This window comes from Pongo pygmaeus, chromosome 16 (genome assembly GCF_028885625.2).
Source record: "Pongo pygmaeus isolate AG05252 chromosome 16, NHGRI_mPonPyg2-v2.0_pri, whole genome shotgun sequence".
NCBI lineage: Eukaryota > Metazoa > Chordata > Mammalia > Primates > Hominidae > Pongo > Pongo pygmaeus.
Window position 1 is genome coordinate 39,857,273 of NC_072389.2, and position 26,580 is coordinate 39,883,852.

Sequence of the window (26,580 nt, forward strand, 5' to 3'; positions counted from 1 at the left end):
CCCCATAAAAATCACTGAGTGGGAAGCAAAAGAAGAAAGAGGAAAAGGAAAAGGAAGGGAGGGAGCAAGTATCCTCTTGCAGAAAGAACTTTGATAAACTCAGTGTGCCAATGGCCACATCAAATCACCTAGGGTATTATTGATACTGATAATCATTATTAAAATAAATAATCGTTTGAGCATTTAGTAGGTATCAGGCACTGCGAAGAGCTCTTAAACAGAATCAAACAAAACTTCCAAGAACCCAATGAGGTTTTATTATTCCCATTTTACAGATGTGTAAACTAAGGTTTAGCAAAGTTAGGTACCTACCTAGATCACATAGCTAGATAATGGAAGAGTCAAGAAGCTAATTCAGTGTCTGATCCACAGCTGGGATTCAGTAAATACTTACAGAATGAATACATCAAATTTTAATCAGAGAGAGATGATCATGGAACACTCCTGTATCATAAATCACTACCATTTTTATAGGGCACTTTGACTCTAAAACCTGAGCTTATAACCACTCTCCAGCTGCCTGTCATCCTCCTATTCTTCTCATTTAATGACTTCAACCTTAGAGATCCCCCAAACACATGCTACATGTGGAATCTACCCTGAAAAAAGTATGCGAACAAATGAAATTAGAGTTTGCCTTCCACTTTTCTTAAGACATTACTTTTTCTACCCATCACTGACCTCCCTTTTCCTCATTCCTTAAAAAAGAAATTGTTACATCATTGTATTTTCTCACCTAGGAAAGTCTTCATAAGTAGCAGCCACCCTCATTTCAACACCCTGGGACCCCAGGAGCACCAGAGAGAGGTGTGGTAAGGAGAGCAAATATATCAGAGTGAGGAATAAATGTCTGCCGAGCTCATTAGCACCCAGGCACAGAGAAGGAGCCTGCTATTTTTATCAAAGGTACCTTTGCTTAAATAAATTGCAGAGAAACTTGACAGAAAAAGGGTTCCTTTGGAAATTTTTGTTCCTTCTAATAAAGACAGACTATCTTGTATGCCCTTTCTAGCCTGGTAGCTATCCTCAGACCTGTAACATGTGGAGTTGGAAAGGCACCTGTGTACATTTTTACATTTGCTCCCTCATGAAATCTCTATCTCAGCCACTTGCTTTTTGGTTCTAGCCCAGGCACAAACCTGACGGGAAACATATAAAAGCTTTGTAGCTCAGGTACAGTGCCACCTCCATGACCGGGAATTAGGGCTTTGCCTCTTTCCTGTGATTCACCAGCAGAGTTTTGATCACTCAGTGTAGTTCCAATGATATGATTCCTTTAGCCAAGACTAGTTCATGACCCAATGCATGAGCTGAATTCAATTTTATTAGATGAAAATTTAATTACACCCACTTGGTTTCTCATGCACAACTTTGCCAGCATTTTAGGGATGCTCCAGGATTATTTCCTAGCCTGGTTGTGCATCATGCCCATCCTCAACCCTTGGGCCAAGATATTTGTCTTAAGCTCAGGAGTCATAGCCACCTGGAACCTCTGTGCTGACAGCTTATACTTACAGAATTAGCTCCCATTGCTTAAACACACACACACACACACACGCCTGTGTGTGTGATACTTACTGATTCTTTTCAATAAAAGACAAAAATGAGCCTACGCCAGGAATGATGGCTTACGCCTATAATTCCAGCAATGTGCAAAGCAGAGGTAAGAAGATCACTTGAGCCCAGGAGTTCTATGTTCTCCCTGGGCAACATAGGGAGACTCTGCCTCTATTTGTAAAAAAAAAAAAAAAAAAAAAAAAAAAAAAAAACAAAACTAACAATATTTTTCCCTCCACTCTTCCTCCCAAAAGCAAATTTCAGGAGATGTTCTGTGACTTTCTGTCTCATAAGCTAGTTTTTCCAGAATCTCCAAAATTAGTTGCTTCTTAAACATTCTCATTAATTACTAACATTCTCATACTGACTTTTTGAAGATTTGGCAAAATATGTCAACAAATTTTAAGACACGCCTACTCTATAATCCAGCTATTCTAAAGATGCAATCTGTTAAGTCTGCAAAGATTTTCACTCCTCTATTGATATCATAGCAACAATTGATAACAACCAAAGTATCCAAAATTAGGGATCTGCTCTAGTAAGTTGTGGTACCACCATATCATAGGACATTTGTCTACTAGTTAAAACCATGTTGTTAAGGTATTTGTTGGTATAGAAAATATTAACCATCTCTTTTTTTTTTTTTTTTGAGACAGGGTCTCACTAGCCCAGGTTGGGGGGACTGGTGCAATCTTGGCTCACTGCAACCTCCACCTCCCATGCTCAAGTGATACTAGTGCCTCAGCCTCCCAAGTAGCTGGGATTACAGATGTGTGCCATCACACTCCGCTAATTTTTATATTTTTAGTAGAGACAGGGTTTCACCATGTTGGCCCAACTGGTCTTGGGCTCCTGGTCTCAAGTGATCTGCCCACTTCGGCCTCCCAAAGTGCTTGGATTACAGGCGTGAGCCACCACACCCAGCCTTAACCATCTATTACTAAGTGGAAAAAAGGTACAAAACAGTATGTACAGAGAGGCAACCTCTGGAAAAGCAACCTCTGTGGTCCTATGTGTATCTATCTATCTAGTAGAAATTCTTACAGGGGTATACACCAAAGCACAGACACAAGTTAACAATAGTTCTCTTTGGGTGATAGAATTTTGTTCATTGTACTTTTTCTCTGCTCTGAATATTCATTATTTTTTAATTAGTGGGAAACAAATGATCTTTTTAAAAGAAAAAGTGCTGCTTTTTATTTCCTCTCTTGTCTCTGAAATCCTGGAAATTAGCTAAGAAGAGGATCACAGGTCAGACCCGGCTGCTGCTCCAAGATGTTCACTTCAGCTTCCACTTTGTTTTCACTCTGTTCTAACTGCACTGAACAAATCACAGTTCTCAGGAGACTAAGACCAAACTCCTTCCCTAAAGATTGGCCTGCAGTCTCTTTTTAGAATTTTGTTTCCTTGCAATCTCTTTAGAAGTATAGAAAACCACTATTTGAGAATATATGCATTTCCTTCCTAACATTTCTAGATTTCTCTCTTGACAATCTAAAGTTTAGCATTTGATGAGTCAAGAAACCATGTAGAATGGAAAGTATACCATACTATAAGTCAGAGAATAAATACCATAAGTCAGAGTCAAAGTATACCGTACTATAAGTCTGTCTTATCTGTGTTAAAACTAATTGTGGTTTTGGACAAGTTGCCCAAACTGAGACCCAGAGTTTCTGCCCCTCTAAAGAAAAATGAGTACCACCTATTCTGTCTACTCTGCCTACTCTATAGACAGAGGTTGCAGAAACCAAATAAGCTAATACATGAGGAGGAGGTACTAGATCTATTCAAATATCTGCTATCACTATCATGATTGCTATTATTGTCATTCTTGTTACTATTACTGCTCTCTTAACTAAAGAAACAAATAGATGATATTGCAATTTGACTTTACTTTCTGGAAAAGGAGAAAGAATATTCTGGAAGTCCTGGCCACCAAGTTGTCCTTGGCCTATGGCATCAGTCGAGATCTTTTTTTTTTTTTTTTTTTTTGAGATGGAGTCTCGCTCTGACGCCTAGGCTGGAGAGTGCAGTGGCGCGATCTCGGCTCACTGCAAGCTCCGCATCCTGGGTTCACGCCATTCTCCTGCTTCAGCCTCCCAAGTAGCTGGGACTACAGGCGCCCACCACCACGCCCACTAATTTTTTGTATTTTTAGTAGAGACAGGGTTTCACCGTCTTAGGCAGGATGGTCTCGATCTCCTGACCTTGTGATCTGCCCACCTCAGCCTCCCAAAGTGCTGGGATTACAGGCGTGAGCCACCACGCCTGGCCTGAGATCATATTTGTATACATTGTTATAAAAGACAAGACTTGCCATTATGATGTCAGATGCATATAGTCTGCTTGCTTCTTAGGAAGAAGACCCTTGAACTCTATTGCTCATGCTCTTTTTCATCTACTCTTAGCTGCCCCTCACCTCTGCCTCTTTTCCCTGTAAAGAAGGGCCACACTCAAGCTATTTCCTTTGGTTTTCTCTTACATATTGTCTGTGCCGTTAGTGCTAGCTCAGAGCTAAACATGTAAAAGTACTATATTCAGTACATATGTGCTAAAAGAATAAATACATTCGATGAACACCTTTTAGGCAAAGCATAGTGATGGAAAAAAAGCAGGGGAAGAGAGAAATTTCTAAACAGCCCTGGGAAACATTGACCAATGAGCATGCAGCACAGGACACCTGCAGGCTCCTGGAAGAGAGAGAAGACCCCACAGAGAAGCTGCAGTCAGGATGGGTGGGATTCACGGGTCTTCTTCAAGGTCTTGGGGATCCTGACCTCTATCTAGGATCACCATGCTGGCCAGGGTTCTGGAAGAAGCAGCAAAGAATTTGGTTTCCCGGGGTGGTGACAGAGGGAGAGCTGCCCAAGGTGCTTCTAGAGATAAACACACACCCAGAGGTAATCCTCTGACCTCGACTAAGCCCAGGAACATAAGACCTCAGAGCTAATGAGCCATGTACCTATCCAAGGCGAAAGCTCCTTCTCTCGCACTGTGTCACTCATGATTCTCATGACCCCTGGTTGGAGAGATCTGGACTAGGAGCCAGGGGGCCTCTGATTTTGCCAGCCACTGCTAACAACCTCTCTCCAGTCCAGGTCAACCTTCCTGACAATTTGAGAAGCTCTTTATCTTAATCCTACCCTACCTCAACTTCCATCTAACCTGGAATTCCTTATTCCAGCTTACTTTCCAGATCTAAGTTGTAGCTACAAAATGAAGGTGTAAATGGGATGACCTTTCCTATCTACATCAAGGTTCCATGAGTGTATATTTTTAGTTACTTATTCAGTCAATAAACTTGTGTGAAGCTGTGCTATGTGCCAGCAACTCTAGGTACAAAGATGACAATTATGTGGCACTGCCACAGAAAACCTCACCGTCTCATGCCTTGCAAAGACACACAAGAAGAGGACCTTTGGTGGGGCAAAGGGAGCGGGGAAAAGTTCCTATGAAGGCTGTCCTGAGAGAGAGGTAACAGACCAGTATTCCAGGTCTCCTGAGACCTCATCTAGCAGCTTCCTGAAGGCAATATCATGAAGTGTTAAACCTGGCTTCAACATCACACTGCATGGGCTGGAATCTGTCAAGTGTCTGGCGGCTGTGGCCAATGAGGTTGTGAGAAATGGACCAGTTCACAACATATACTTGTTAAGTTGATATCACATCAAGACATTTTGTTTTTCTTATCTGAAAAAAAATTCATATAACAGCAATTAGCACTCTCTTTCCAGGCCTATGTGTGGGGGTTGAGTGAGGTAATTCATGTAAAGCATGAGATCTGGAACATACTAAATATTTAGCACATACTCGGCTGTTTTTGAGATTATGAATAGAATCTTTAGATTTCATATAAAAAGGCTTCAGATATTTCTTTTTAAAATTATCTTTCAGAAAATAAACATATGGAGGAAAGATAACATAAAACTGTACAAAAAGGAAGGAGTTCATTGAAGAAAACAATCATTTGCAAAAAGCTTGGCCCCCACCCATAGACAGGTACAACAGATAAAGCTCCCCAGATCAACTGTCTCAGAGGTATCAAAACTCACCAATTCTATATTTAGGCATCCATATGTTCCTGCTGTCAGAGTTGCCCATAAATACAAACATTTCAGGGCAGACAGCGCAGTTTTCAGAAAGATTTCCCTTTTAGGAGAGGGAGATGCTACAAAGCTTAATTGGTTCTAAGTGATTCTCAAATAGTGTATCAATTTACAGCAGAAAGGTCACTGTGAATAAACATGAGGATTCTGCTCACTGTCTGGGATTTAGCAGACTAACTCCCACTAATGTTAATGGGGCCATGCTGCCAAATCCCCAACCACCACCCTGCATATTTGCTCCAATCCCTAACTTTTGAGATTGAAATGTCTTTTCCAAATCAAAGCTGATCCTGAAACGGCCCAATGAGCCTCTGCATGGTTAGACAGGGACAGTGTGGCTGAAGCCTGGGGACATGGCAGTGCTTAAAGACATGGTATTAAGAGGGTTTGTTAGAGCCAGGCATGGTGGTGCATGCTGGTAGTCCCAGCTACCCTAGAAGCTGAAGCGGGAGATCACTTGAGCCCAGGAGTTTGAGGTTGCAGTGAGCCACAGTCATGCTGCTGCACTCCAGCCTGGGCAACACAGCAAGATACTGTCAAAAAAAAAAAAAAGGCTTTGTTGAAAGGCATGTCTTCACATTGTCTACCCAATTCAGCTCAGCTTCCTTTGCCTGATGTGCAACACAGTCCATTCTCCAAACTCACCTTCCATGACTTCTCTCTATGAGCTCCAGACAAAAGAAGATTCCCCAGTTCTCAGCCAGAGGTGAATGTTTATGTTTTTTCCTACCCATTTCTCTCTTCTTTGGGGGACCCACCTCAATACCACCTTGTTGGTGAAGCTTTTTATACCAACCTGGGATCATCATTGTTTCCAAACACTGCAGATTCTCAGCTCCATGAGATAAGCTCACATCTCTCCAGCCTCCCTCATGGGCCCAGGAGTATTGGCTCGGCTCCTTCTAGCACAGCTCACATTTTTTGGACAGCTTCTCCAACCTACTCCACCCACATCTATCTGCTCTGAATCTAACCTAGGACTCCATGTCTCAGTCAGGTTCAAGATGAAGTGGCTCCTGCTGCACACCCTGATCAACACCCAGACTTTTCATATTCAGAAAATCAAAACCAGGTCACAGCTTCCAGGAGTCTACCCAGCTTCTGCAGATCTGCTCAGAGCACTGACTGGCCCACAACATCTTCTCCCAGGTCAGACCAGGCTGTTCACAAGGCAAGGTCCAGGATACCCAGCCACTGTCCACCACAATGTGATGGGATGGCACAGGTACTGGCCACACAAATGGCAGATAGCACTGGCCATCCATGGAGTGGTGCCTGGGCTGAGTGATGAGTCTCAGAATTATTTCACCCCCTTGGCAAAAAAAAAAAAAAAAAAATATATATATATATATATATATAGAGAGAGAGAGAGAGAGCGAGAGAGAGAGGGAGAGAGAGAGAGAGAGAAAGAGAGAGAGTAAAGAAAAACTTTGTTGGTGGTAAAGTCTTTCCATGCTTTATTGATAAAAAGCTTTGCTATCCTTCCACCTCCCCAACTCACATGTACACACAGCAGATGTGTTGTTTCCTTCCTTGGAACTCTGAGCACTGACTAAGGCATAGATCCCATTCTGCCTTCTAGGGTTGTCTTATTTTTCTCAGGTTGGCTGCAGGCCTGGTGAGAATAGGGAAGGCAGCATACCTGTCTATATATTTCCTGTAATACCTCATACAGAGCCTTGCACACCATCTGTGCTCAGGAAACTACTGGATTGAAGGACTTTCTATTACTTGGTATTTTTGGAGATTTAGGCCTTTTAAGAAAAGGAGTTGAAAGTTGGGGAAGTGGAGATATATTTACAGATGATAGATCCTTTATGTATTAAGTTAGATAAACATGTTTTAGAAAACATCCCTCCTCTTTGGAGTCAGGAAGAACTGGTCCACTTCTCACAGCCTCATTGGCGACAGCCCACAGACACTCAGAATACTGGCCGGGGTGAACAGTGGATCTGAGTCACATCAGTAACTCATGTGTTGATGTTCAGTTCCACTGTTCTCTCAGAGGCCTCTGCATTTATTCACTGTCCTTACCTATAGCCGTTGTTACCTAAAGCTGACAAGAGCCACTGTACATTTTAGCCTTAACTACTCATTTAGTTTCAGTTCAGCCTGGTCTGTCTTAGTTAACACACACTCCATCTGGAGGGTAACCACTAAATGAACATAAACCTTTGGGCAGTCACAAAGCTGACTCCCCGCATCTGACTCGCCGTGCCTGGTGGGCTGTCAGAGCATTGGCTGCAATGGGATTGATAATTTACCCTTTGCCTGCCCTTATTGTTTCCATCCAACCTGCAGGAGGTCTGGAAGTATCTAAGGCAAAGGATAGCCTGTGCTTACTCTCTCCACTTTCTCACAGCCCACTCACAAATCTAGTGGATGTGTTTGAGTCCTTTACCTAGCCTCTATTTTGCTCTTTCATCTGGTTAATGACGTGGTAAAGTTGAATACTAATACCACATCTAGTTTCTGGAGATTCCACCTCCCTTACCTTTATGACACCACCCTACAATTCCGGTTTGCTAACTGGCTGTTTTCAACCTCTGTCTTAGGTGCCTTCTCCTCTGTCCACTCCAGGTTCTACCCATGGTCAGCCTGTCTTGCCACCATGAAAGTCTTATCCATGGCCACTGCTCTCACTGCTCAAGCCCTGAAAATTGTGGGTAGTTCTTCCATCCACAGCTTCTCATTACTAATATTCTCATCACTAATGATTTAAACAAGGGCAGCTCCGCCATGAGAGCCTCCCACTTCCCTTTTCCTTCTTTCATAATTTGTCCTCCAAATACTGGATTCTCATAATCTTATGCTAATGCTCTGACTCAGTTGATCTCAACCTTATGAATGTGAAAATGTAAAATACTGACGCCCAGCATACAGCATCAGAGATTCTAAGATAGGAGGTCCGGAGTGGGGCAAGGGCATCAGTGTTTTTACTGTACTATTTTTCCACTATTATTGACATAAATGTTGCTTTTTTGTCTGAGAAGTTGCTTTTTCGTAGCCCTTCTCAAAAGCTGAGACTTGGGTGTTATTATCCCTGTGTTTCCAGGGTTCCAGGCCCTGCAGCAGGAGCTCAATATTTGTTTATTGTCTTAAGTAAGGTATCCATACAACTGGGTTTGCCCAGGACAGACCCAATTTCTACCCATTGGTCTGGTGTTCCATCCAGTTAGCTACCCTGACCTGTTCATTCTCAAAGATGTCCCATTTTGTACAAGAAATCATGTAATCCCCTTAACCATAAGGGTACCTAAAGATGTGAAAATTGGTGTTATGGGCTGAATGGTACCCCACCACCACCAACACACACACCGAAAATTCATATATTGATAGCCCTAATGCCCAGTACCTGCCTTTATTTGGAGACAGGGCCTCTAAAGAGGTGATTAAGTTAAAATGAAGCTCTAATTCAATCTGACTGGTGTCCTCATAGGAAGAGGAAATTTGAACACACAAAGTGACACCACGGCTACAGATGCATAAAGGAACGACCACGTGAAGACATCGTGAGAAGACGATCACCTGCAAGCCAATGAGAGATGCCTCAGAAGAAACAAAACTTGTCAGCACCTTGATTTTGGACTTCCAATCTCCAGAGCAGTGAGAAAATAAATTTCTGTTGTTTAAGCCAGCCAATCTGTGGTATTCTGTTATGGCACCAGCTTTAGCGAACTAATACACTTAATAAAATGTAAAGAAAATAAAACCAATGTAAATAATATTTTCTAAGTTCCATCTAAATAAAGTTTTCCAGCCTTCCAAGATGAATGCTTACACCACTTTTTTAGAAACCCGCTGTCTTGAGTTTAGATCTTTTGATTTCTTCAACTGTACTATAAAAGGTTTTCCTTAATGTCTTCACAGGATGTGTTAAGCTTTCATACATTCTGAGTCTATAAGACCATTCCCAGAGGAAACACTAAGACGACGACAATAAATGTTGTATATGATTACAATGGGTAAAGCATAGTTTCTGTCCTCAAGGAACCATGCCGTGATCTAGAATTGCCTCATTTCCACACAGCAAGTTACCAGCAAAGTGACTTTTACGAGGACTCAGAGCAGGAGCACTAAGCCAGACTGGAGGAGGGTTTAGAATAGGTTCCTTGGTGAGGGGACAGCCAAACTAATTTTTAATGGGTGTAGAGGAACACATCCAGTGAAAGGAGGTAGACAGACAGGTATTCCCTGCAGAGAAAAACAGTTTAAAAAAAAAAAAAAAGAGAGAGAGAGGTGAAAAGGTAACAATGTTCTTTCTAGGGCTTTTAAAACCACTCCCACCTGGATTTTAAGTCCAATCATTTTTCTCTGTCCACAGAGGTCACAGATAGTACAACTACTATCCTTCATATTTTTTACCCTTTAAATATTTAAGCACTTACAAATTACAAATTCTGCCCTTTCAGCTTTTCTTTCTTCAGGTTAAGCAACTTCAGTTTCTCCACGCTATTCTCCAAACTTTTAAACCAATTTGATGCACTGCCACCCACTACTTAACCAGTGTACACACATACATGCACACATGCACACACATGCGCTCACATGTAGCTGTGCACAGGCCAAGAGGGCCTGCAATTCACCAAATGTCTCTTAAATTTAAGAGGCTATATCAGTGATGTTCTCTCACAAAATACAAATTAAGGTCACATCTATCACATAGCTATGTGAACCATAAAATCATCAGTGTATTTCCTTTATTACATAGAAAGCAAAAGACCGACACCAATGGTCATTCTGAGGGAAGACTCTATACTCTGAAAGAAAGTGTTTTCTTCTCCATTTCTGACAATTGAATTAATAATTTTGCCATGTGTAGGTGTTGGGAAACATCACAGAACTGAAATAGATCAACCCCACTCATATGGGATGCATTTCTACCAGGAAACACTACAGTTCTTTTAATCCTACATCAAGGCATAAATACAACAGACCTTGTTTTCCACACAGATTCCTGTTTCTTTCACACCCAAGCATATGCTAAGAGCTCTCAAGCAACACTCTTCCTCCATCTCTGGGCGACGTCTGAAAACATTTTTAGCTTACCAAACACAAAACGGAGGAGGATCTGTTTCTTTACTCAAGGATAATCTTCTTCAACTGCTTACTTATACTGCAGATAGAAACCTATAGATTGAAATGAACATATTTTCATTCTAAAGTTGGCATCTGTGCTGCCATAGTTGAGATGCAACAATCGTGTTTGAAAAGCAATCGCCCAGGAAACCCCATGTTGCTTCGCAATGTTCAAGCCAAGTGCTCATTGGAATTAGAAGGTGAGTAGCACTAAAGAAGTGAGAAAGAACACTAGCCCGCTGAAATAATGGGACCACATGTAGGCAGAAAATACCAAAAATGAAAGTAAAATGTTGTGGCTAAAAAGTAATGTCTTATGACATGTAAGTAAAGGATCAATCTCCTTTGAAGAACCCACTAAGAAATGATTGATTAAAAGTCTAGAACTGCGCTGTGTAATAGAGTAGCAACTAACCATACATGGCTATTTAAATTAATTAAATAAAATTGGAAATTCTGTTCTTGACTTGCACTAGCCATGTTTTAAGAGCTCAGTAGTCACATGTGGCTAGCTGTTGCCACATTGGGCAGCATGAATAGAAGAAATCCCCATCATTACAGAAAGTTCTACTGGCAGCGCTGGTCTAGAGAGATCTGCTTGACTACCGGGTTGGCATTGTGTTAAGCATCAGACCCTGAAGAGATCATGGAAAGAACAGCATGCCTGCCAAGTGTAATGATTAATCCATGGCAGGAAAAAAAAATGTGGTGGAAAGAAAAAAAAATTCCACTCCTGGAATGGGCTAATATGATGTAGTATTGACATTTGTGTTATAAGAAATAGACAAGTGAGGAAAGTTTTGAGCTGAAATGGAAAGGAGTTAATAAATAATACGATTTGCATATCTCACCACTCCCTTATGAACATTCATAAAACATTGATTTGGAAGAAAATATCCATGAAAAGTCTCTCTTCATCTGTTAGTGGCTGATTGAATTTTATTGGTCATTCCTCAAATATTATTCAACCATCACTTACTTCCTACCCCCAATGTTTTGCTGTTATAACATTTTTGATCATGCATTTAAATAAATACACCCCCAATCAAAAACTGAAGACTCTTCCCATTTTACAAAAAAAGGCAAGAACTTTATTTTAAACAAATCCTTAGTTGTGTGTTACACCATGTCCATATCTAAATCAAAAATGATAATGATAATTCAAAGGGAACAAAGGGCTTCATAAAAGCACATTACCCAGATATTTCTCTTGGCCAATATTTTAACTAAATACACAGTGGATATGAAAGGTACAGTATGGCACTTAAATAAATAAGAGCAAAAAGAAGGAAACATATTGACAGTCCAATGCAATAGGTTTTTGAACCTTTGGTATATGTCTCAAATAAGTCACCGTAAACACATGTTAGCCAATGGTGTTTAGTTCCAGGTCTTTTAAGCCAGTAATTTTGTATGTGTGTGTGTATGTGTGTGGTGTTTCAAAAAGTAACTGAAAAAATAATAAATCAGGATTGACATGGGATGATTAAGGTCTCTGGTGTAAGCACACAGGTAAATTCAAATAATGGCAAAATGACCGTGAAGCTGTGTTGCACAACAAAACTATGTAAGAAAATGAGTGGGATACACCAGTTACAAATGCTGCGGCTCAGGTAGACACTCTTGATATTAACCAAAAAAAATCTTTTTAATGTTAACCAAAGTCCGCAAGCTGGAAGGCAGAAATATCCTGAAGCTCGTAACCATGTGCCTAACAGTGCAACAACAATCTCACAAAAGTGTTGTAGTTGCATATTGCAGTTCCCTCCCTCCCACCCATCCCCCATCCCTAGTAAACAGCACCAGTGCAGTTTGAGTTAGAAAACTGGAAATATTGAGACATTCCTAAGGTTTTCATCATGACTAAGGGCCAGTCAGATGGGGCTCTAATGAAAACCTCTGCCATGGCCGTTCTCCAATAAGCACCCCATGTAATTCCCTCTAAGTTTGCAAATAAACCATATTAGGTCTAATGTAAGGCCAGATTCTGAAAAAAAAAAAAAAAAAAAAAAAAAAGCTGGCATGCTATTCTGGATTGAGGGAAAGGGGCATGCTGGCGGGGGAGATACATGAAGGGTGCCTCAAGGATGTTTGTCCCATGGCTCAGGATAAAGGTATGGGTTGAGATAGGTCACAAATTTTATATCAATGAAGTACTCAACTCACACCGTTCACCAGAATAAAGAGCTCAGCAGGGCTAAGTCCTACTTGGTAGCTGCGCAAGTTCAGTGTTATCAGGATCGGGCTGGGCCATAAACAGAAAGGGCCCAAAGAAGTCTAATTGATCCATTTCATCACTCTACCCAATTGTCTCTGTAGAACCAATTAGGTGATATGTGAAAATGGTTCCACTTTTCCTCCTCTCCCATTGGTGCAAAATCTTCTTTTATCCAGTCTTATCCTACATCTTAATGGTGAGGGTCACATAAATGAGGGTGGATACAGCCACCTCTGAGCAGTCATCTGCCTTGGGGCTCCTTGCCATCTCCCAGACCTTCATGAAACCTGCCCTCTCACACATAGGCAGAGTCACTGGACTGAGTCCTGCCAAAATTGGGAACACTGACCCTTGGCAGGTCCTTGTTACGAATCTCATAGATTGACTTTCTCTTGGCCTGAGCCCCTCGCACAGCCAGCTTGATCTTGCGCCATCCCAGGTGGTTGAGTTCAGCCAGGTTGAGCACAACACAGATGCCACTTACAGCAAACATGAACACTAGAAAGACAGTCTTCTCAGTTGGCCGGGACACATAACATTCCACCTCCTTGATGCAGGGGTAGCGGTTACACTCATACAACCCTGGGACACTAAAGCCATAGAGAAAATATTGGCCCACCAGGAACCCAATTTCCAGGGCATTTCGGAACACCACTTGGATAATGTAGAAGCGGGAGATGCCTTCCTGCCTTCTGAGCTTGGATTTTGATGCAGTGCGTAGCCCTGATGGGTGTGGAGTCAGCTCCTTAACCTCTAAACAATCTGGCTCTGTCTCCTTACTGGTGTTCTCTGTGTTCTGCAGCACCCCATTGACAATAGCATTTTGCAACTTCTTATCTTCTCGTTTGCCCCCACCACTGCCCCCACCCCCAGTTCCTCCAGGACCTCCTATGGACTCAGGGGGGTCTCTGTCCAGGGCTAGGAAGACAGTAGAGTAGCGGCGTTCTCGCTGCTTGGCGGACTGGTGCACAGAGTAGGTGATGAAGCAAAGACTGGGGGTACACACCATTATGATCTGGAAGACCCAGTAACGTATGTGGGAGATGGGGAAGGCCCGGTCATAGCAGGCCTGGTTACAGCCGGGCTGCAGGGTGTTGCACACAAACATGGTCTGCTCATCATCGTACACCGTCTCCCCCACAATGGCCACAATGAGGATCCGGAAGATCACCACCACAGTCAACAGGATCCTGAGCAGAGGAAGAGGGAGGGAGAGAGGTTCTCACGGGCTGCGTCACTGACAGGAAACCCCTGCTCCTCCCTTCCCTTTGCTGGTGTTTACCAGTCTTTTGACTGGGGAGCTGTCCATCCCGGGCTGGTACTGAACTGGGAATCTGGGAAAGCTTTTTTTCTCTTCCTTTTCTGCTGAGTGCTGGTAGGCTGGGAACATTTCATATTATAGAGATCCTAGGTACAGACATCTCCATACACTGGACATAGTCTACTTGCAACAGATAGATTTCATCTCTCTATATAGAATGTATAGAAACACAAAACACACCACTCTGGATATGGAAAATGCACACCGAATACCTTTACAGACGGTGCATGCTTCGAGGTCTACACACAGGGTGTGTATATAACTACTCCATGTGTATATTTAGTTTATTCTCAACATGAATATTAAATTTAATGCTTTATATAAGCAGATGGCTATGAATATATATTCACATATATTGAACTCATATATATATATATATAAAGCTAGGTAGAGACATAGATATAGATACAGACACAAAAATGGCAATTGGGTGTGTAGGCTTGGTAAGTTTACACGGCCAAATAAGTTTGGTTTAGTAATTATTTGTTGAGAAAAGAGGCATCTGCTCTGAAGAGCAAATCCATCTCCCCATTTGCCCTTCTCTGTCCAAATGCAATCCTGCCTTCTTTGTAGATTCTATTTAGGGAACCGAACGGAGATTGGCTCTGACTCTGGAGAGTGGAGGGACCAAGACTGAGCCAGCGGCTCCTTTTCTGATGTGGGAAGAGTGAAGCCCCAGTGGTGCTTGATGGGGAAGGGATGGGCAGCTGGTCAGGAGTAGCTAGAGGAGGGGGGCATCGCGGGGCGTCGGGTAATCCCTCATCGCCGGGAACACCAGAGCCTTGACCTAGGACGATGGGGAGGAGGCAGAGGACGGACTGGGGATTGGAGCGGGAGACTCAGTCCAGGTGTGAGAAGGGACTCCCCGGGGCCGCCCGACGGGGACCGCTGACCGCCGGCTTGGCGCCCTTACCTCCCGATCATAGTGGAGTGCTGCTGCACCGCGGCTTCTAGCAGCCTCTCCAAGATGGTCCATTCCCCCATCGCTGTGCATCCGGAGGCAGCAGACAAAGGCTGGGCAGCACCGGGCACGTTCCCGCTCCTGGCCCCTCCCCGGGCCGCACCTCCAGAATGGGAGTGAATTGCCTCCCAATTAAAGAAGTAATTTTTTAAAAAATCCTCGAATCCCCCTTTCCTTTTATTGTACTTAAAAGAGAAGAAATGGGGAAAGAAATCCAAGCGCGTCCCGACCGATGGGGCAGTTGGCGCGGTCCAGAGAAAGGGCACGAACCTCGGGCGCCGTCCGGGGTTCGGGTCTGGATCCCGCGGACGCCGGGACGAGGGGCGGGGCGGGGTGGCAGCCTGCAGGTCCTCGAGCGCTCGCCCGCCCAGGAGAGGTCTCAGCGCCGCTCTCCGCCGCAGGTTGGGGGCCAGGGGAAGGTCCGGACACCGGCTCTGTTCCTGCTACTTCGGCGGGCACCTGGCGCTCCGGCGCGGCAGCCTGCGAGGCCAGGGCCAAGCGCGCGGAGCCGAATGCTGGGCTCGGGGATCCGCGGCCGCCGCCTCTAATCCGCCCTTAAGTAGTCTCCGTCTGCGTCACGCCAGGTCGGCGGAGGGGAGCAGAGCGCGCCGTGCGGCTGTCGCTGCGCGTCGGAGCCCGAGGGGCCGGGGACGCGCGCGGGGGGAGAGGGGCAAGAGTCCTGGGGGCCCGGCGGGGAGCGGGGCGATTTCGAAAAGAAGGACTGCAGCGCCCCTCGGGGCTTCTCGGGGAGCCCAGGTAACCTCACCTGACCGCCAGACCCAAGCAGGCGGAGGGGGAGCCGGGAGCGGACGCGTGGGTGAGTGGGGAGGGGAGTGAGTAGGTATCTTCTCTTCTCTCGGTGCATCCCTAACCTTTTCGCTTTTTGCCTCCGGGAGACAACTGAAATTCCTTCCCTAGATGGAGATGCTGGCTGAGGGAGGGCGAGTGGGGGCGACCACTTTTAAATCTCCCTTAGGGGACAGAGTGGCTGAGAGTGCTTCTGCAGAGTGGCTGCGGTTCGGTGCCTCTGTGGATCCGACAGTGAAGTGAGAAAGGCTTGATGGGAATCCATTTAGGCTGAAGGGTAAATGCAGGTGTGGAGCTGTCTCTCGGTATAGGGGTCAGGGTACACGAGCGCATCTAACAGGTGCCTCGCAAAGAGCGAGTGGGGTGGCCATGGTTAAAGGTCTCGCTTCCCCTTGCACTAACCCAGATGCTCGGCTCTTTTTAAATTATTGTTATTATTTTACTAATGGGAAGGGGGGCGGGGTACTCGTCAGGTAAACTGTGATTTAATCTGAATTTAAGACCCAGTATTCTGCTAGCAGAAACAGAGCCACTCACAGCCTCGCCCTGCCCCCACTTTCCTTACTGGGTTTGGCTTTCTCCCCTCAACCAGCAGATCCCGGTTTTTAAAATTCACATTGTGTTGTCAGTTCTGTCTAGAGCAACTACTTAACTGGTCGCTGAAAAATTGAAACAATCTCACTAAGCTGCTAATTAGCCCAGGGGTCAGTATTAGGAGACACTGTAGCTGGGAGTGTTTGATGTAAATGTACCAAAAGTCCAGTGGGAAAGTAGTTGTCATCCTTTTGAAAACACGACCTTGAAAGGGTTGCTAACTTGTCCTAGGCGTATAAAGGGACTTGTCCTAGGCATATAAAGGGACCTAGCCTTAATTATCCACAGGGATCATAGCACGTATGTGTATTACATAAGCCACACCATGGTGAGCCTTCACTTCTGGAACAACCGAGGTGGTTGGGTAGTTGGTGGCCCAGGGACTGGGAAGAAAGGTCCAGGGCATGGCCCTCAGTCCACTCACAGTGTACTTCTTCATAAAATGATGTTTAAACACACAGTCTAAGCTTCGCCGCCAGAAAGATCACTGAAATCCTCTGCTAGGGTTGACACCTTTACCCCAAGAAAGCAGCCTTTCACTGCAAAGGAGTAAAAGAGTCCACTAACAATGGAGAGAGGGATAAAGTGATTTATTAGTTTCCTTCTGAACACCGAGGAGGTTCAAGGGTGAGGATGAATGGATACCCTATTATCCAGTTAGCTTCCAGATGGAATGGTGATCCCCTAGCCCACACTTGGTGTGTTTTCCCAGGTTTCCCTTCTACTCCCCTTGGCCCTAGGTCCCTGTATTCCCTCCTTGTCTGGCAGACTCTCTTATAGTAAATGATCTTAGCCAAGAAGTGAATGAGTAAGTCCAAAGGGAAATCTGTTTAACATCTTTAAATGTCCCAAAATAGGCTGCACAACTCAAAATTGTCATTTTATGTGTTGGCTTTCCCAAACCGTTAAAGATTACAATCCTAAGAACATAGACTGCAGGAAATGCAATTTTCAGACACTACGCTATGACTGAATTGTTGATCATTTGTGTATTATTTTGAAATATACTTTAATATGCCATATAGATTCCACATATAAACATGTGTAAACAACATAGGTGTATAAATGCACAAAGACACATATATATAGAACCTATATTTTAAACTCATCTGTTGGACTGTGTAGGCTACTTTTAAATAAAAATCTTAGTCTCACCACCACACTTCAGAAATAACCATTTTTATTTTTAATAACCACTCATAAATTTCACACTTACTACATTGTACTTCCTCCTTCAAGTCCAGTCAACTCCATTTTCAATTAATAATTTGTTCTGATAAAACAAATGTGCATTAACTGTGCGTTAAATGTGAAATGGTTCTCTGTGGATCCGGGCATCTCTCAGTTTCCTCAGGGCATTGTATCTTCTTGATAGATTCTGATTATCTCAACTCTCCTCTGATTGAAAACCCCCATTTAAGGCAGCTGGGAAGTTCTTTCCATTACATCTTATTTAAAAGCCATTCTGTTTATTAAAGTAATAGTTTTGGATGAAAAACAATGAAATTCATAGAATGCTCATAGAATAAACTTTGCTGCACAACAGACTGTCTGGGGATCTTCATTAAAAATACAGATGCTGCAATCCCACCCCAATTCTGCTAAATTGAAATCTATGGAAACAAGATTGAGGTAGCTGTGTTATTAACGGGTTCTCCTCCACGGCTCCAATAACAATAAAAACCTGAGAACTTTTAGTTCCATGACTATTAGGGCAGGAACGAATCCTAGGGATGAGGAAATCTATCATCCATTTGTTTCATAGATGTTAAAACTGACCCAAAGCTTAGATAGCTTGCCTAATATCATATGGGTAGCAAAGGAAAAGCTATAAAGAATGTGGTATTCAGAATCCTAGAGAAGATCAAAATTATTTAAAAGTATGAAAAAAATGTGATATTTGAAGAAGAAAAGGGGAATTAAAGTGGGAACATGCTGACCTCCAAACATTTAGAGGAAAAAAATACCTAGATTGTTGACCTTGCAAATCTATGTCTTACCAAATAGTATTTTCCATTAACAGAGCAGGGAAATATTCTCCACATCTAGTGGGGAAAACTGCAAAGGCATGGAGCAAAGGGTGTGGTTGAGTGTTATAATACAGGAGAGAATGTAGAGTTACTAACAATGATTCCATTTACTGCATAGGGGTGTCTGGATTTGTTCTTATCCTTATATGTGCTCAAAATTTCATTCTCTTCTCAACCGCAGACTCCCAGGTGAACCTTTCAGCTTTGCAGCTTCAAATGTTTTGTAAATGAAACCTCATAGGAGCTTTGTATATGTTGTAAGAATGAACATTAATCTACTGACCTCTATTCTACTGGACTGTAAATTCCTAGAGATCGGAGAGCATGCTCATATGTCATGGTTCTTTTCATAGCGTCTTTAAACTCAATCATTTGTTGAAAGAGAAGGTCAGCTATTCTGACTCTCTATTCCCCTCAGCCTGGCAGAACTGCACTTTTCCTGAGGAGAAGTGGGTCCTGGGTGTCCTCCACAATCACAAGTAATATTCAATTCAGAAAGGAGAAAGGGGCTCCCTTTGTGAAGTGAAAGTTCCTACACACTTAGGATAGCCTGGACCCCTCAGTAGAAAGCCTTCTTGCTAACCACCAGCCCCCTGCCTTCACTTCCATTCTTTTCTCACTACTGCAGTCCAGACACCCGCTGAACTAACCAGGGGAATGCTGCTGAGCAGGTGAGGCTTGGGCTGCAGCATCAGAGAGGCAACCCCAGCGAGCTGAGCTCAGTCCTGGATACATCTGCCCTGGGAAGGACCAGCATCTGTAGCCTCCTGAAATTAGTGTGGCGTGGGAGGGACTGCATTCGATTTGGAATTGATCTCTGTGTTGAACTCTCCTACATTTCATTCACAGACAGCTAGGATTAACCGAGCTTTATCTCCCCCAGTGGCCTACGTACATCTGTTTCCTAATGAAACTATCAAATTGTCTTCTTAAGGGGCAACCCCAACCTGTCTTGGGAGACTCAAAGGAACATAAGAGGTAGATGGAATCTATTTTTCTTTGCTGCAAAGTGGTTTTTCTCTTGTTTTCTTTCGTGTGTCCTTCCCTATGTATAAGCCTCAGTTCAAATGTTTAGGAAAACACTTGTTTTTGCTGTTCAGACAAAATTTATGAAGTAATGTTTCCAAAGAGAGTAAAGCTGTCCAACGTACCAATCTTAAGTAGCCCTAAATATAGTGGCTTGCTTTGTGGTCTAAGATTCTCCAGAATCTGCTATCTTCAAAATTATTTTGCCATCTCATGGACCCAAATGTCAAATCATGTCTTAGGCCCAAGAGATTATGTATCCAAATGGTAGGGAAATCTAAAGTCTTCTCCCTGCTAGTTCTTTGAATAAAAGAGTATATATCCTTTTAAAAAAAATACATATACAAATTCCCCCATTCCCCGACTACCTTGTATATAGAGAATATACCTATGTGTAATAATATCTCAGGGATTAATGTAATATGGTATTGTGGCCAAAGCAGATGTGTGAAATCACAGCAAATAAATTAACACTGCATTAAGAATCAAATCATCCCTGCTGACACATGATCTTTCACTTTTATATCAAGTAGTGATTCCCATTCACATCAGGAGCTTCCCAGGGGGGCTCATTAAACCTGCACAAACAGATTTCTTTGAAGTCAGTGCTATTCCCATGAATAGCATTCAGCTACAGTGCAGAAGAGCCTGCCTGCCTGGTGTCTAGGCACCCTTCCCTTCACTCTCATTGTTTCTGTCCAGCCAGAGGCCCAGCAAGGCAGGATATAGCAGGGCTTCCTGCTGAGTGCCTTTCTAGTCTGTATGAAAGAGATGAGGAAATTGCAGGGGAAATGCACATCGGTAGGATCTGCCCTTGACAGAATTGTTAAGCTGGGAGAATATATTTCTTTTCCCACATGTGCCCTTCCTGCTCTTCTTCCACATCAGAGTGTACTGCTACAAGGGCTAAAAGTTGGATCCATCCTGGTGCCAAGATTATTGTGAGGAATTGGTATTCATCCCAAAAGAACCTTCTCTAAGATCTGAAGCTTACATTCAAGGTTCCTTCTTGCGCTCATAATTGTACGTGGACTCCCCTGGTTGCCTGATATCTTGACTTCCTGAAATTCAGCTAATTTCTGTTTTTGCTGGGACTCTGGGGGCTCAGGCATTACTCAGCACAGAGGCTTTTGTATTTTTCTAGTTCTTATCAACTACTTGCCTTCTGATCAACTCTTAGGCACCAACATTCAAATCTAGCGTGAGAAGCCTCTTGTTTCTGCAGCTGAGGTGAGGCTGGAAAGGAGCTACCACTCACTTATCACTCATCTCATGCTCAGCCAAGGGTTTGTCATGAGCATGGACTCCAACTTGCCCATGTGATCTGGTTCAGTCATCTCTGACCTTCAGATTCTCACACTGTCTCTTTTTGGTATATACTCATCATTCCACCTTGACTATAGACTGCCTTGGTTAACTCTCTCCTGGAACTTACCTTGAATTCATATCCTATTGACCTTAGAGCCTCCCACCATTGTGCTTCACGCAGTCCCTGCATGTCACTCCACCACCATAAAGGAAAGTAATCCGATAAACGAGCACACACCAGAGTGTTAATAACCGATAACCACTTAATGTATTATCCTTCTCAGAAGAATTATCCTCATTTAAGTTGCAAAGCCTTCATCCAAAGAAATGAAATTTCCTAGGTAGTTTTCCAAACACTATGCATAAGGAGAGAATAGCTGTTTGGGGGCAAGAGTGTAGTGTTATGAGCCCTCCCAAATGACACCACACAAGCACTTGCTTCTTTTATTGATCAACAAAGTGCTCCTACTTGTGGAAATACAGAAATTACACAAATGCAATGATTCTTAAACTTTACTACACCATAGAATCACATGGGGAGCTTTGAAAAATCCCAGTGCCTAAGCTGTACCCCGACCAATTAACTCAGCATTTCTGGAGGTGAGATCTATGCTTTAATATATATTTTTAAAACTCTCCAGGTGATTTCAATATGCAGTCACGTTTGAGCACTAATGCAATAATATATGCTACCCACTACTCAGGCATAACAGCCTTGCAGGGCTTTTTCCTCATGCTGGGGATGGTGCTTCTGGACACAAAGTCAAAATTTCATTCTGAAAATGTGTTCATGTGGTTCTGTATGTACTTAATATAATCCATACAGGCTAAGTAGTTAGTTGCTAAACTGCAAACACCCATCTCATTTCATCTCAGTCTACTCCTGGCCATCTGGTCCTCTGTATTCCCATTACGGGGCCATGTGTGTATTAATGAAATGATTGCATCCGATTACATCTTTTATTCAGAGCACAAGAAGAACGGTCCATGGATTTTGTGCTCCAGCATCCCCGTTTCTGTCATGATGTCAATAATTACATTTTTCTATTTTATGCAGAAGTGGGATGGTCTTCCATTAAGGTAAGAGTATAAACCAGATGTGTTATTGCTTACAATACAATTTCAGTACTGCTGTCTGGGGTCTATAGAATAGATATTTCAATCAAAAGCATAGAATTTCCTGAGCCAGATACTTGTTAGTGGCCTCCATTTAAAAATGTCTGTTGTATAGTTCATGATAATGACCAAGTTGTGACAACTGATACAGAGGAGGAATCCACTAAGAGCCGAGCTAGTCACTTTTTTCTCTAATTTGGCTAAACTTTATCTCTACAACAAGTCAGATGATCAGAAAAACTACATGTCTAGACTGGTATTAATCTGTCATTGCTTGGTGGTACAGCGAATGGTGTGGGGGAAGGACTAACTTCTTAACCCAAATACTTTCCACAGCCTTTTTTGTTATTGTTGCAACCAAGACAATTCTCTTCCTAAGGAAAATTATAGTGCCAGCTGTTCAAATAAAAACAAATTTTCCTTCTTGTGACACTTGAATGAACAAATATGAATAAAAAATGGATGAATGAGTTAATAGCATGGTATTCTCTCTTTATCAACTAGTCACATTATCTCTTACACCTCTACCCTTCTGGAGTACACATCTAAAAAACTGATAGATGTGCATGGATATCTACTGTGTGTGCACATGCACTGCTGCAACCAAATTCTTCCAGCCCATTAATATTTAATCTTTACAGATACAGAATCTTAGCCCTCTCATTCATTCATTTGTTGAATGAAGATTTACTCTTTGCTTACTATGTGCCAGGGAGATATAGCAGTAAACAAAACAGCATGGTCCCTGACCTCATGGAGTTTAAAATCTAGCAAGAGAGGCATAGACTATTTAATCAAACATTAATTAACCAAGTAATCTAAAGTAGTAAAGTGTAATTTTAAAACTGTGGTAAGTAACTACTGTAGATAGCTCTGAGATGCGCAGCCCTGAGTGCAGAATGGGGCAGGGAGGGGCTGACCTACTTTCTGGGGAAGGGTTAGGGACTGAAAGGGAATCTTCAGCTGAGCTCTAAAGGAAGAGGAAGCCAGATGAAAGAGGTGGAAAAAGAGCTTTCTGAGCGGGAGGAACAGCAGTAAACAGGCCCTGTGGTAGGAAAGAGTTGCACAATCAAAGAACTGCAAGGTCTCTCTGGCTGGTTCACAGCAAAGGAGAAAGAAGTTTGAGACAAGGCTGGAGAGACAGGCAGGGCCATATAGGCTAAGATAGAGACATTGGCATTTTTCCTAAGAGTAATGTGCAGCATTTGAAGTTATGTAAGAGGGAAGTGACATGATATTTGTTTCTTAAAGTTCAATCTATTTGCATTACAGTTAGAATAGATTGGAGGAGGTTGGCAAGAGTGCATGCAAGAAACCTAGTGACAATACTAACATTGCTGATTGGTTATACTCAAGTTCAAGCACACCTCAGAGATCGTTTGTGTCCAGAGCACTGCAATAAAGCAAATAGCGCAATAAAGTGAGTCACATAAATTTTTGGTTTTCCGGTGCATATAAACGTTATGTTTAGGCTGGACACAGTGGCTCACTCCTGTAATCCCAGTGCTTTAGGGGGCCGAGACGGGAGAATTGCTTGAGCCCAGGAATCTGAGACCAGCTTGGGCAACACTGGGAGACCCTGTTGCTACAACAAATTTAAAAATACCTGGGCTTGGTGGCGTGTGCCTATATTCCCAGCTACTCAGGAGGCTAAGGTGGGAGAATCACTTGAGCCCCAGAGTTTGAGGCTGCAGTGTGCCGTGATCATATCACTGCACTCCATCCTGGACAACAGAGTGACACCCTGTCTCAAAAACAAAACAAAACAAAACAAACAAACAAAAAATCACTTTATGTTTACACTATATTGTAGTCTCTTAAGTGTGCAATAACATTGTGTCTAAAAAACCATGGATATTTAATTCAAAAATTCTTTATTGCTAAAAATGCTAATAATCATCCAAGCCTTCGGCCAGTCATAATTTTTCTGCTGGTAGAGGATCTTGCCTCGATGTTGATGGCTACTTACTGATCAAGGTGGTGGTTGCCAAAGGTTGGGAAGGCTGTGGTAATTTTTAAAATAAGACAAAAGGCCGGGCTTGGGGTGGCTCACACCTGTAATCCCAGCACTTTGGGAGACCGGGGTGGGAGGATCACCTGAGGTCAGGAGTTCAAAACCAGCCTGGCCAACATGGAAAAACCGTGTCTCTACTAAAAATACAAAAATTAGCCGGGTATGGTGGCTCACGCCTCTAATCCCACCTACTGGGGAGGCTGAGGCAGGAGAATCACTTGAACCCGGGAGGCGGAGGTTGCAGTGAGCCGAGATCATGCCACTGTACTCCAGCCTGGGTGGCAGAGTGAGACTCCATCTCAAAAACAAAAAACAAACAAACAAAAAAAGTGATGTTTGCTGCATCTATTAACTTTTCATTTCACAAAAGATTTATCTATGACATGCAATACTGACAGCATTTTACCCACAGTAGAACATCTTTCAAAATTGAAGTCAACCCCCTCAAACCCTGCCACTACTTTATCAACTAAGCTTATGTCATAGTCTGAATTCTTTGTTGTCATTTCAACAATGTTCACAGCATCTTCACCAGGAGTAGATTCCATCTCAAGAAACTGCTTGCTTTGTTCATTCATAAGAAGCAACTCCACATCTTTTCAAATTGTATCATGTAATTGCTTCAATTCAGTTGCATCTTTAGGCTCTACTTCTAATTCTAGTTCTCTTCTATTTCTACCACGTCTGCAGTTAATTTCTCCACTGAAGTATTGAACTCCTTGAAGTCATTTATGAGGGTTGAGGTCAACTTTTCCTAAACTCCTGTTCATGTTAAAATTTTGACCACCTCCCATGAATCATGAATGCTCTCAATACCATCTAGAATGATGAATCCATTGCAGAAAGGTTTTCAATTTACTTTGCCCAGATCCATCAGAGGAATCACTGTCTAAGACAGCTATTGTCTTATGAAATGTATTTCTTACATAGTATGACTTCAAAGTCAAAATTATTCTTTGATTCACGGGGTACAGAATGGATGTTGTGTTAGCAGACATGAAAACATTAGTCTCCTTGTATATCTCTATCAGAGGTCTTGGGTGACTAAACACATGTCAATGAGCAGTAATATTTTGAGAGGAATTAGTTTTATTTGTTTTCATTGTTGTTGTTGTTGTTGTTGTTGTTAGATCTACTGATCTCAACAGTGGGCTTGAAATTTTCAGCAAACCATGCTATAAACTGATGTTCAGTCATCCAGGCTTTGTTTTTCCATTTACAGAGCATAAGCAGAGTAAATTTGTCATAATTCTTAGTGGGCCTAGAATTGTTGGAATGATAAATAAGCATTGGTTTCAACTTAAAGTCACCAGCTACATTAGACCTTAACAAGATAGTCTGTCCTTTGAAGCTTTGAAGCTAGGCACTGACTTCTCTCTAGCTATAAAAGTCCTACATGGCATCTTCTTCCAACAGAAGGCTGTTATGTCTACATTTAAAATATGTGGTTTAGTGTAGCTACCTTCATCAAAGATCTTAACTAGATCTTCTGGATAATGTGCTGCAGCTTCTACATCAACACTTTCTGCTTCTCCTTGCACTTTTACGTTATGGAAATCGTTTCTTTTCTTAAATGTAATGAACCAATCTTTGCTGGCTTCTAACTTTTCTTCTGCAGCTTTCTCACCTCTCTTAGCCTTCATAGAATTGAAAAGAGTTAGGACCTTGCTCTAGATTAGGTTTTGGCTTGAAAGAATGTTGTGGCTTGATCTTCTATCCAGACCACTAAAAGTTACTTCATGTTAACAATAAAGCTGTTTTACTTTCTTATCATTCTTATGTTCCTCGGAATAGCACTTATAATTTCCTTCAAGAACTTTTTTTTTGTGGGGTGGGGCAGAGAGAGAGTCTCACTCTGTCGCCCAGGCTGGAGTGCAGTGGCGCAATCTCGGCTCACTGCAGCCTCCGCCTCCTGGGTTCAAGCGATCTCCTGCCTCAGCCTCCTGAGTAGCTGGGACTACAGGCACGTGCCACCATGCTTGGCTAATTTTTTGTATTTTTATTAGAAATGGGGTTTCACTGTTTTAGCCAGGATGGTCTCGATCTCCTGACCTTGTGATCCACCCACCTCGGCCTCCCAAAGTGCTAGGATTACAGACGTGAGCCACCTTACCCAGCCCCAAGAACTTTTCGTTTGCATTCACAACCTGGCTGTTTGGAGCAAGAGGCCTAACTTTTGGCCTGTCTCAGCTTTCAACATGCCTTCCTCACTAAGCTTAATTATTTCTAGCTTTTGATTTAAAGTGAGAGATGTATGACTCATCCTTTCACTTGAACACTTAAAGGCCACTGCAGGATTATTAACTGACCGAATTTCAATATTCTTGTATCTCAGGGAATAGAAGTCCCAAAGAGAAGGAGAGAGATGAGGGAAGGGTTGGTTAGTGGAGCAGTCAGAACACACACGTTTATAGATTACGTTCACATATGGGCATGTGTGGGC

At 42.8% G+C, this 26,580-nt stretch overlaps 1 protein-coding gene and 1 long non-coding RNA gene across 2 annotated transcripts in view; one reads left to right on the plus strand and one right to left on the minus strand.

The window, feature by feature from the left end:
* Nucleotides 1-11,810: 11,810 nt before the first annotated feature.
* GJD2 (gap junction protein delta 2) lies at nt 11,811-15,775 on the minus strand. Its single transcript, XM_054451349.1, has 2 exons — nt 15,195-15,775; nt 11,811-14,150 (listed from the first exon to the last, which is right to left on the minus strand). Exons 1-2 carry the CDS (start codon nt 15,263-15,265, stop codon nt 13,256-13,258), a joined length of 966 nt encoding a protein of 321 aa, XP_054307324.1. The 5' UTR covers nt 15,266-15,775; the 3' UTR covers nt 11,811-13,255.
* An 85-nt stretch (nt 15,776-15,860) lies between these two features.
* Nucleotides 15,861-26,580, plus strand: part of LOC129014249 (uncharacterized) — a 57,583-nt gene continuing 46,863 nt past the window's right edge. Inside the window, exon 1 of the long non-coding RNA XR_008494177.1 lies at nt 15,861-15,998. This is a non-coding gene — a long non-coding RNA (uncharacterized LOC129014249). The remainder of the gene's footprint in view (nt 15,999-26,580) is intronic.

What these genes read in the sequence shown, in the direction of transcription:
- GJD2 (XM_054451349.1), bottom strand. Translation starts at nt 15,265, where the DNA reads ATGGGGGAATGGACCATCTTGGAGAGGCTGCTAGAAGCCGCGGTGCAG. An exon ending in CACTCCACTATGATCGGGAG is followed by an intron (nt 14,151 to 15,194) that starts GTAAGGGCGCCA and finishes TCCTCTGCTCAG; the next exon opens with GATCCTGTTGACTGTGGTGG.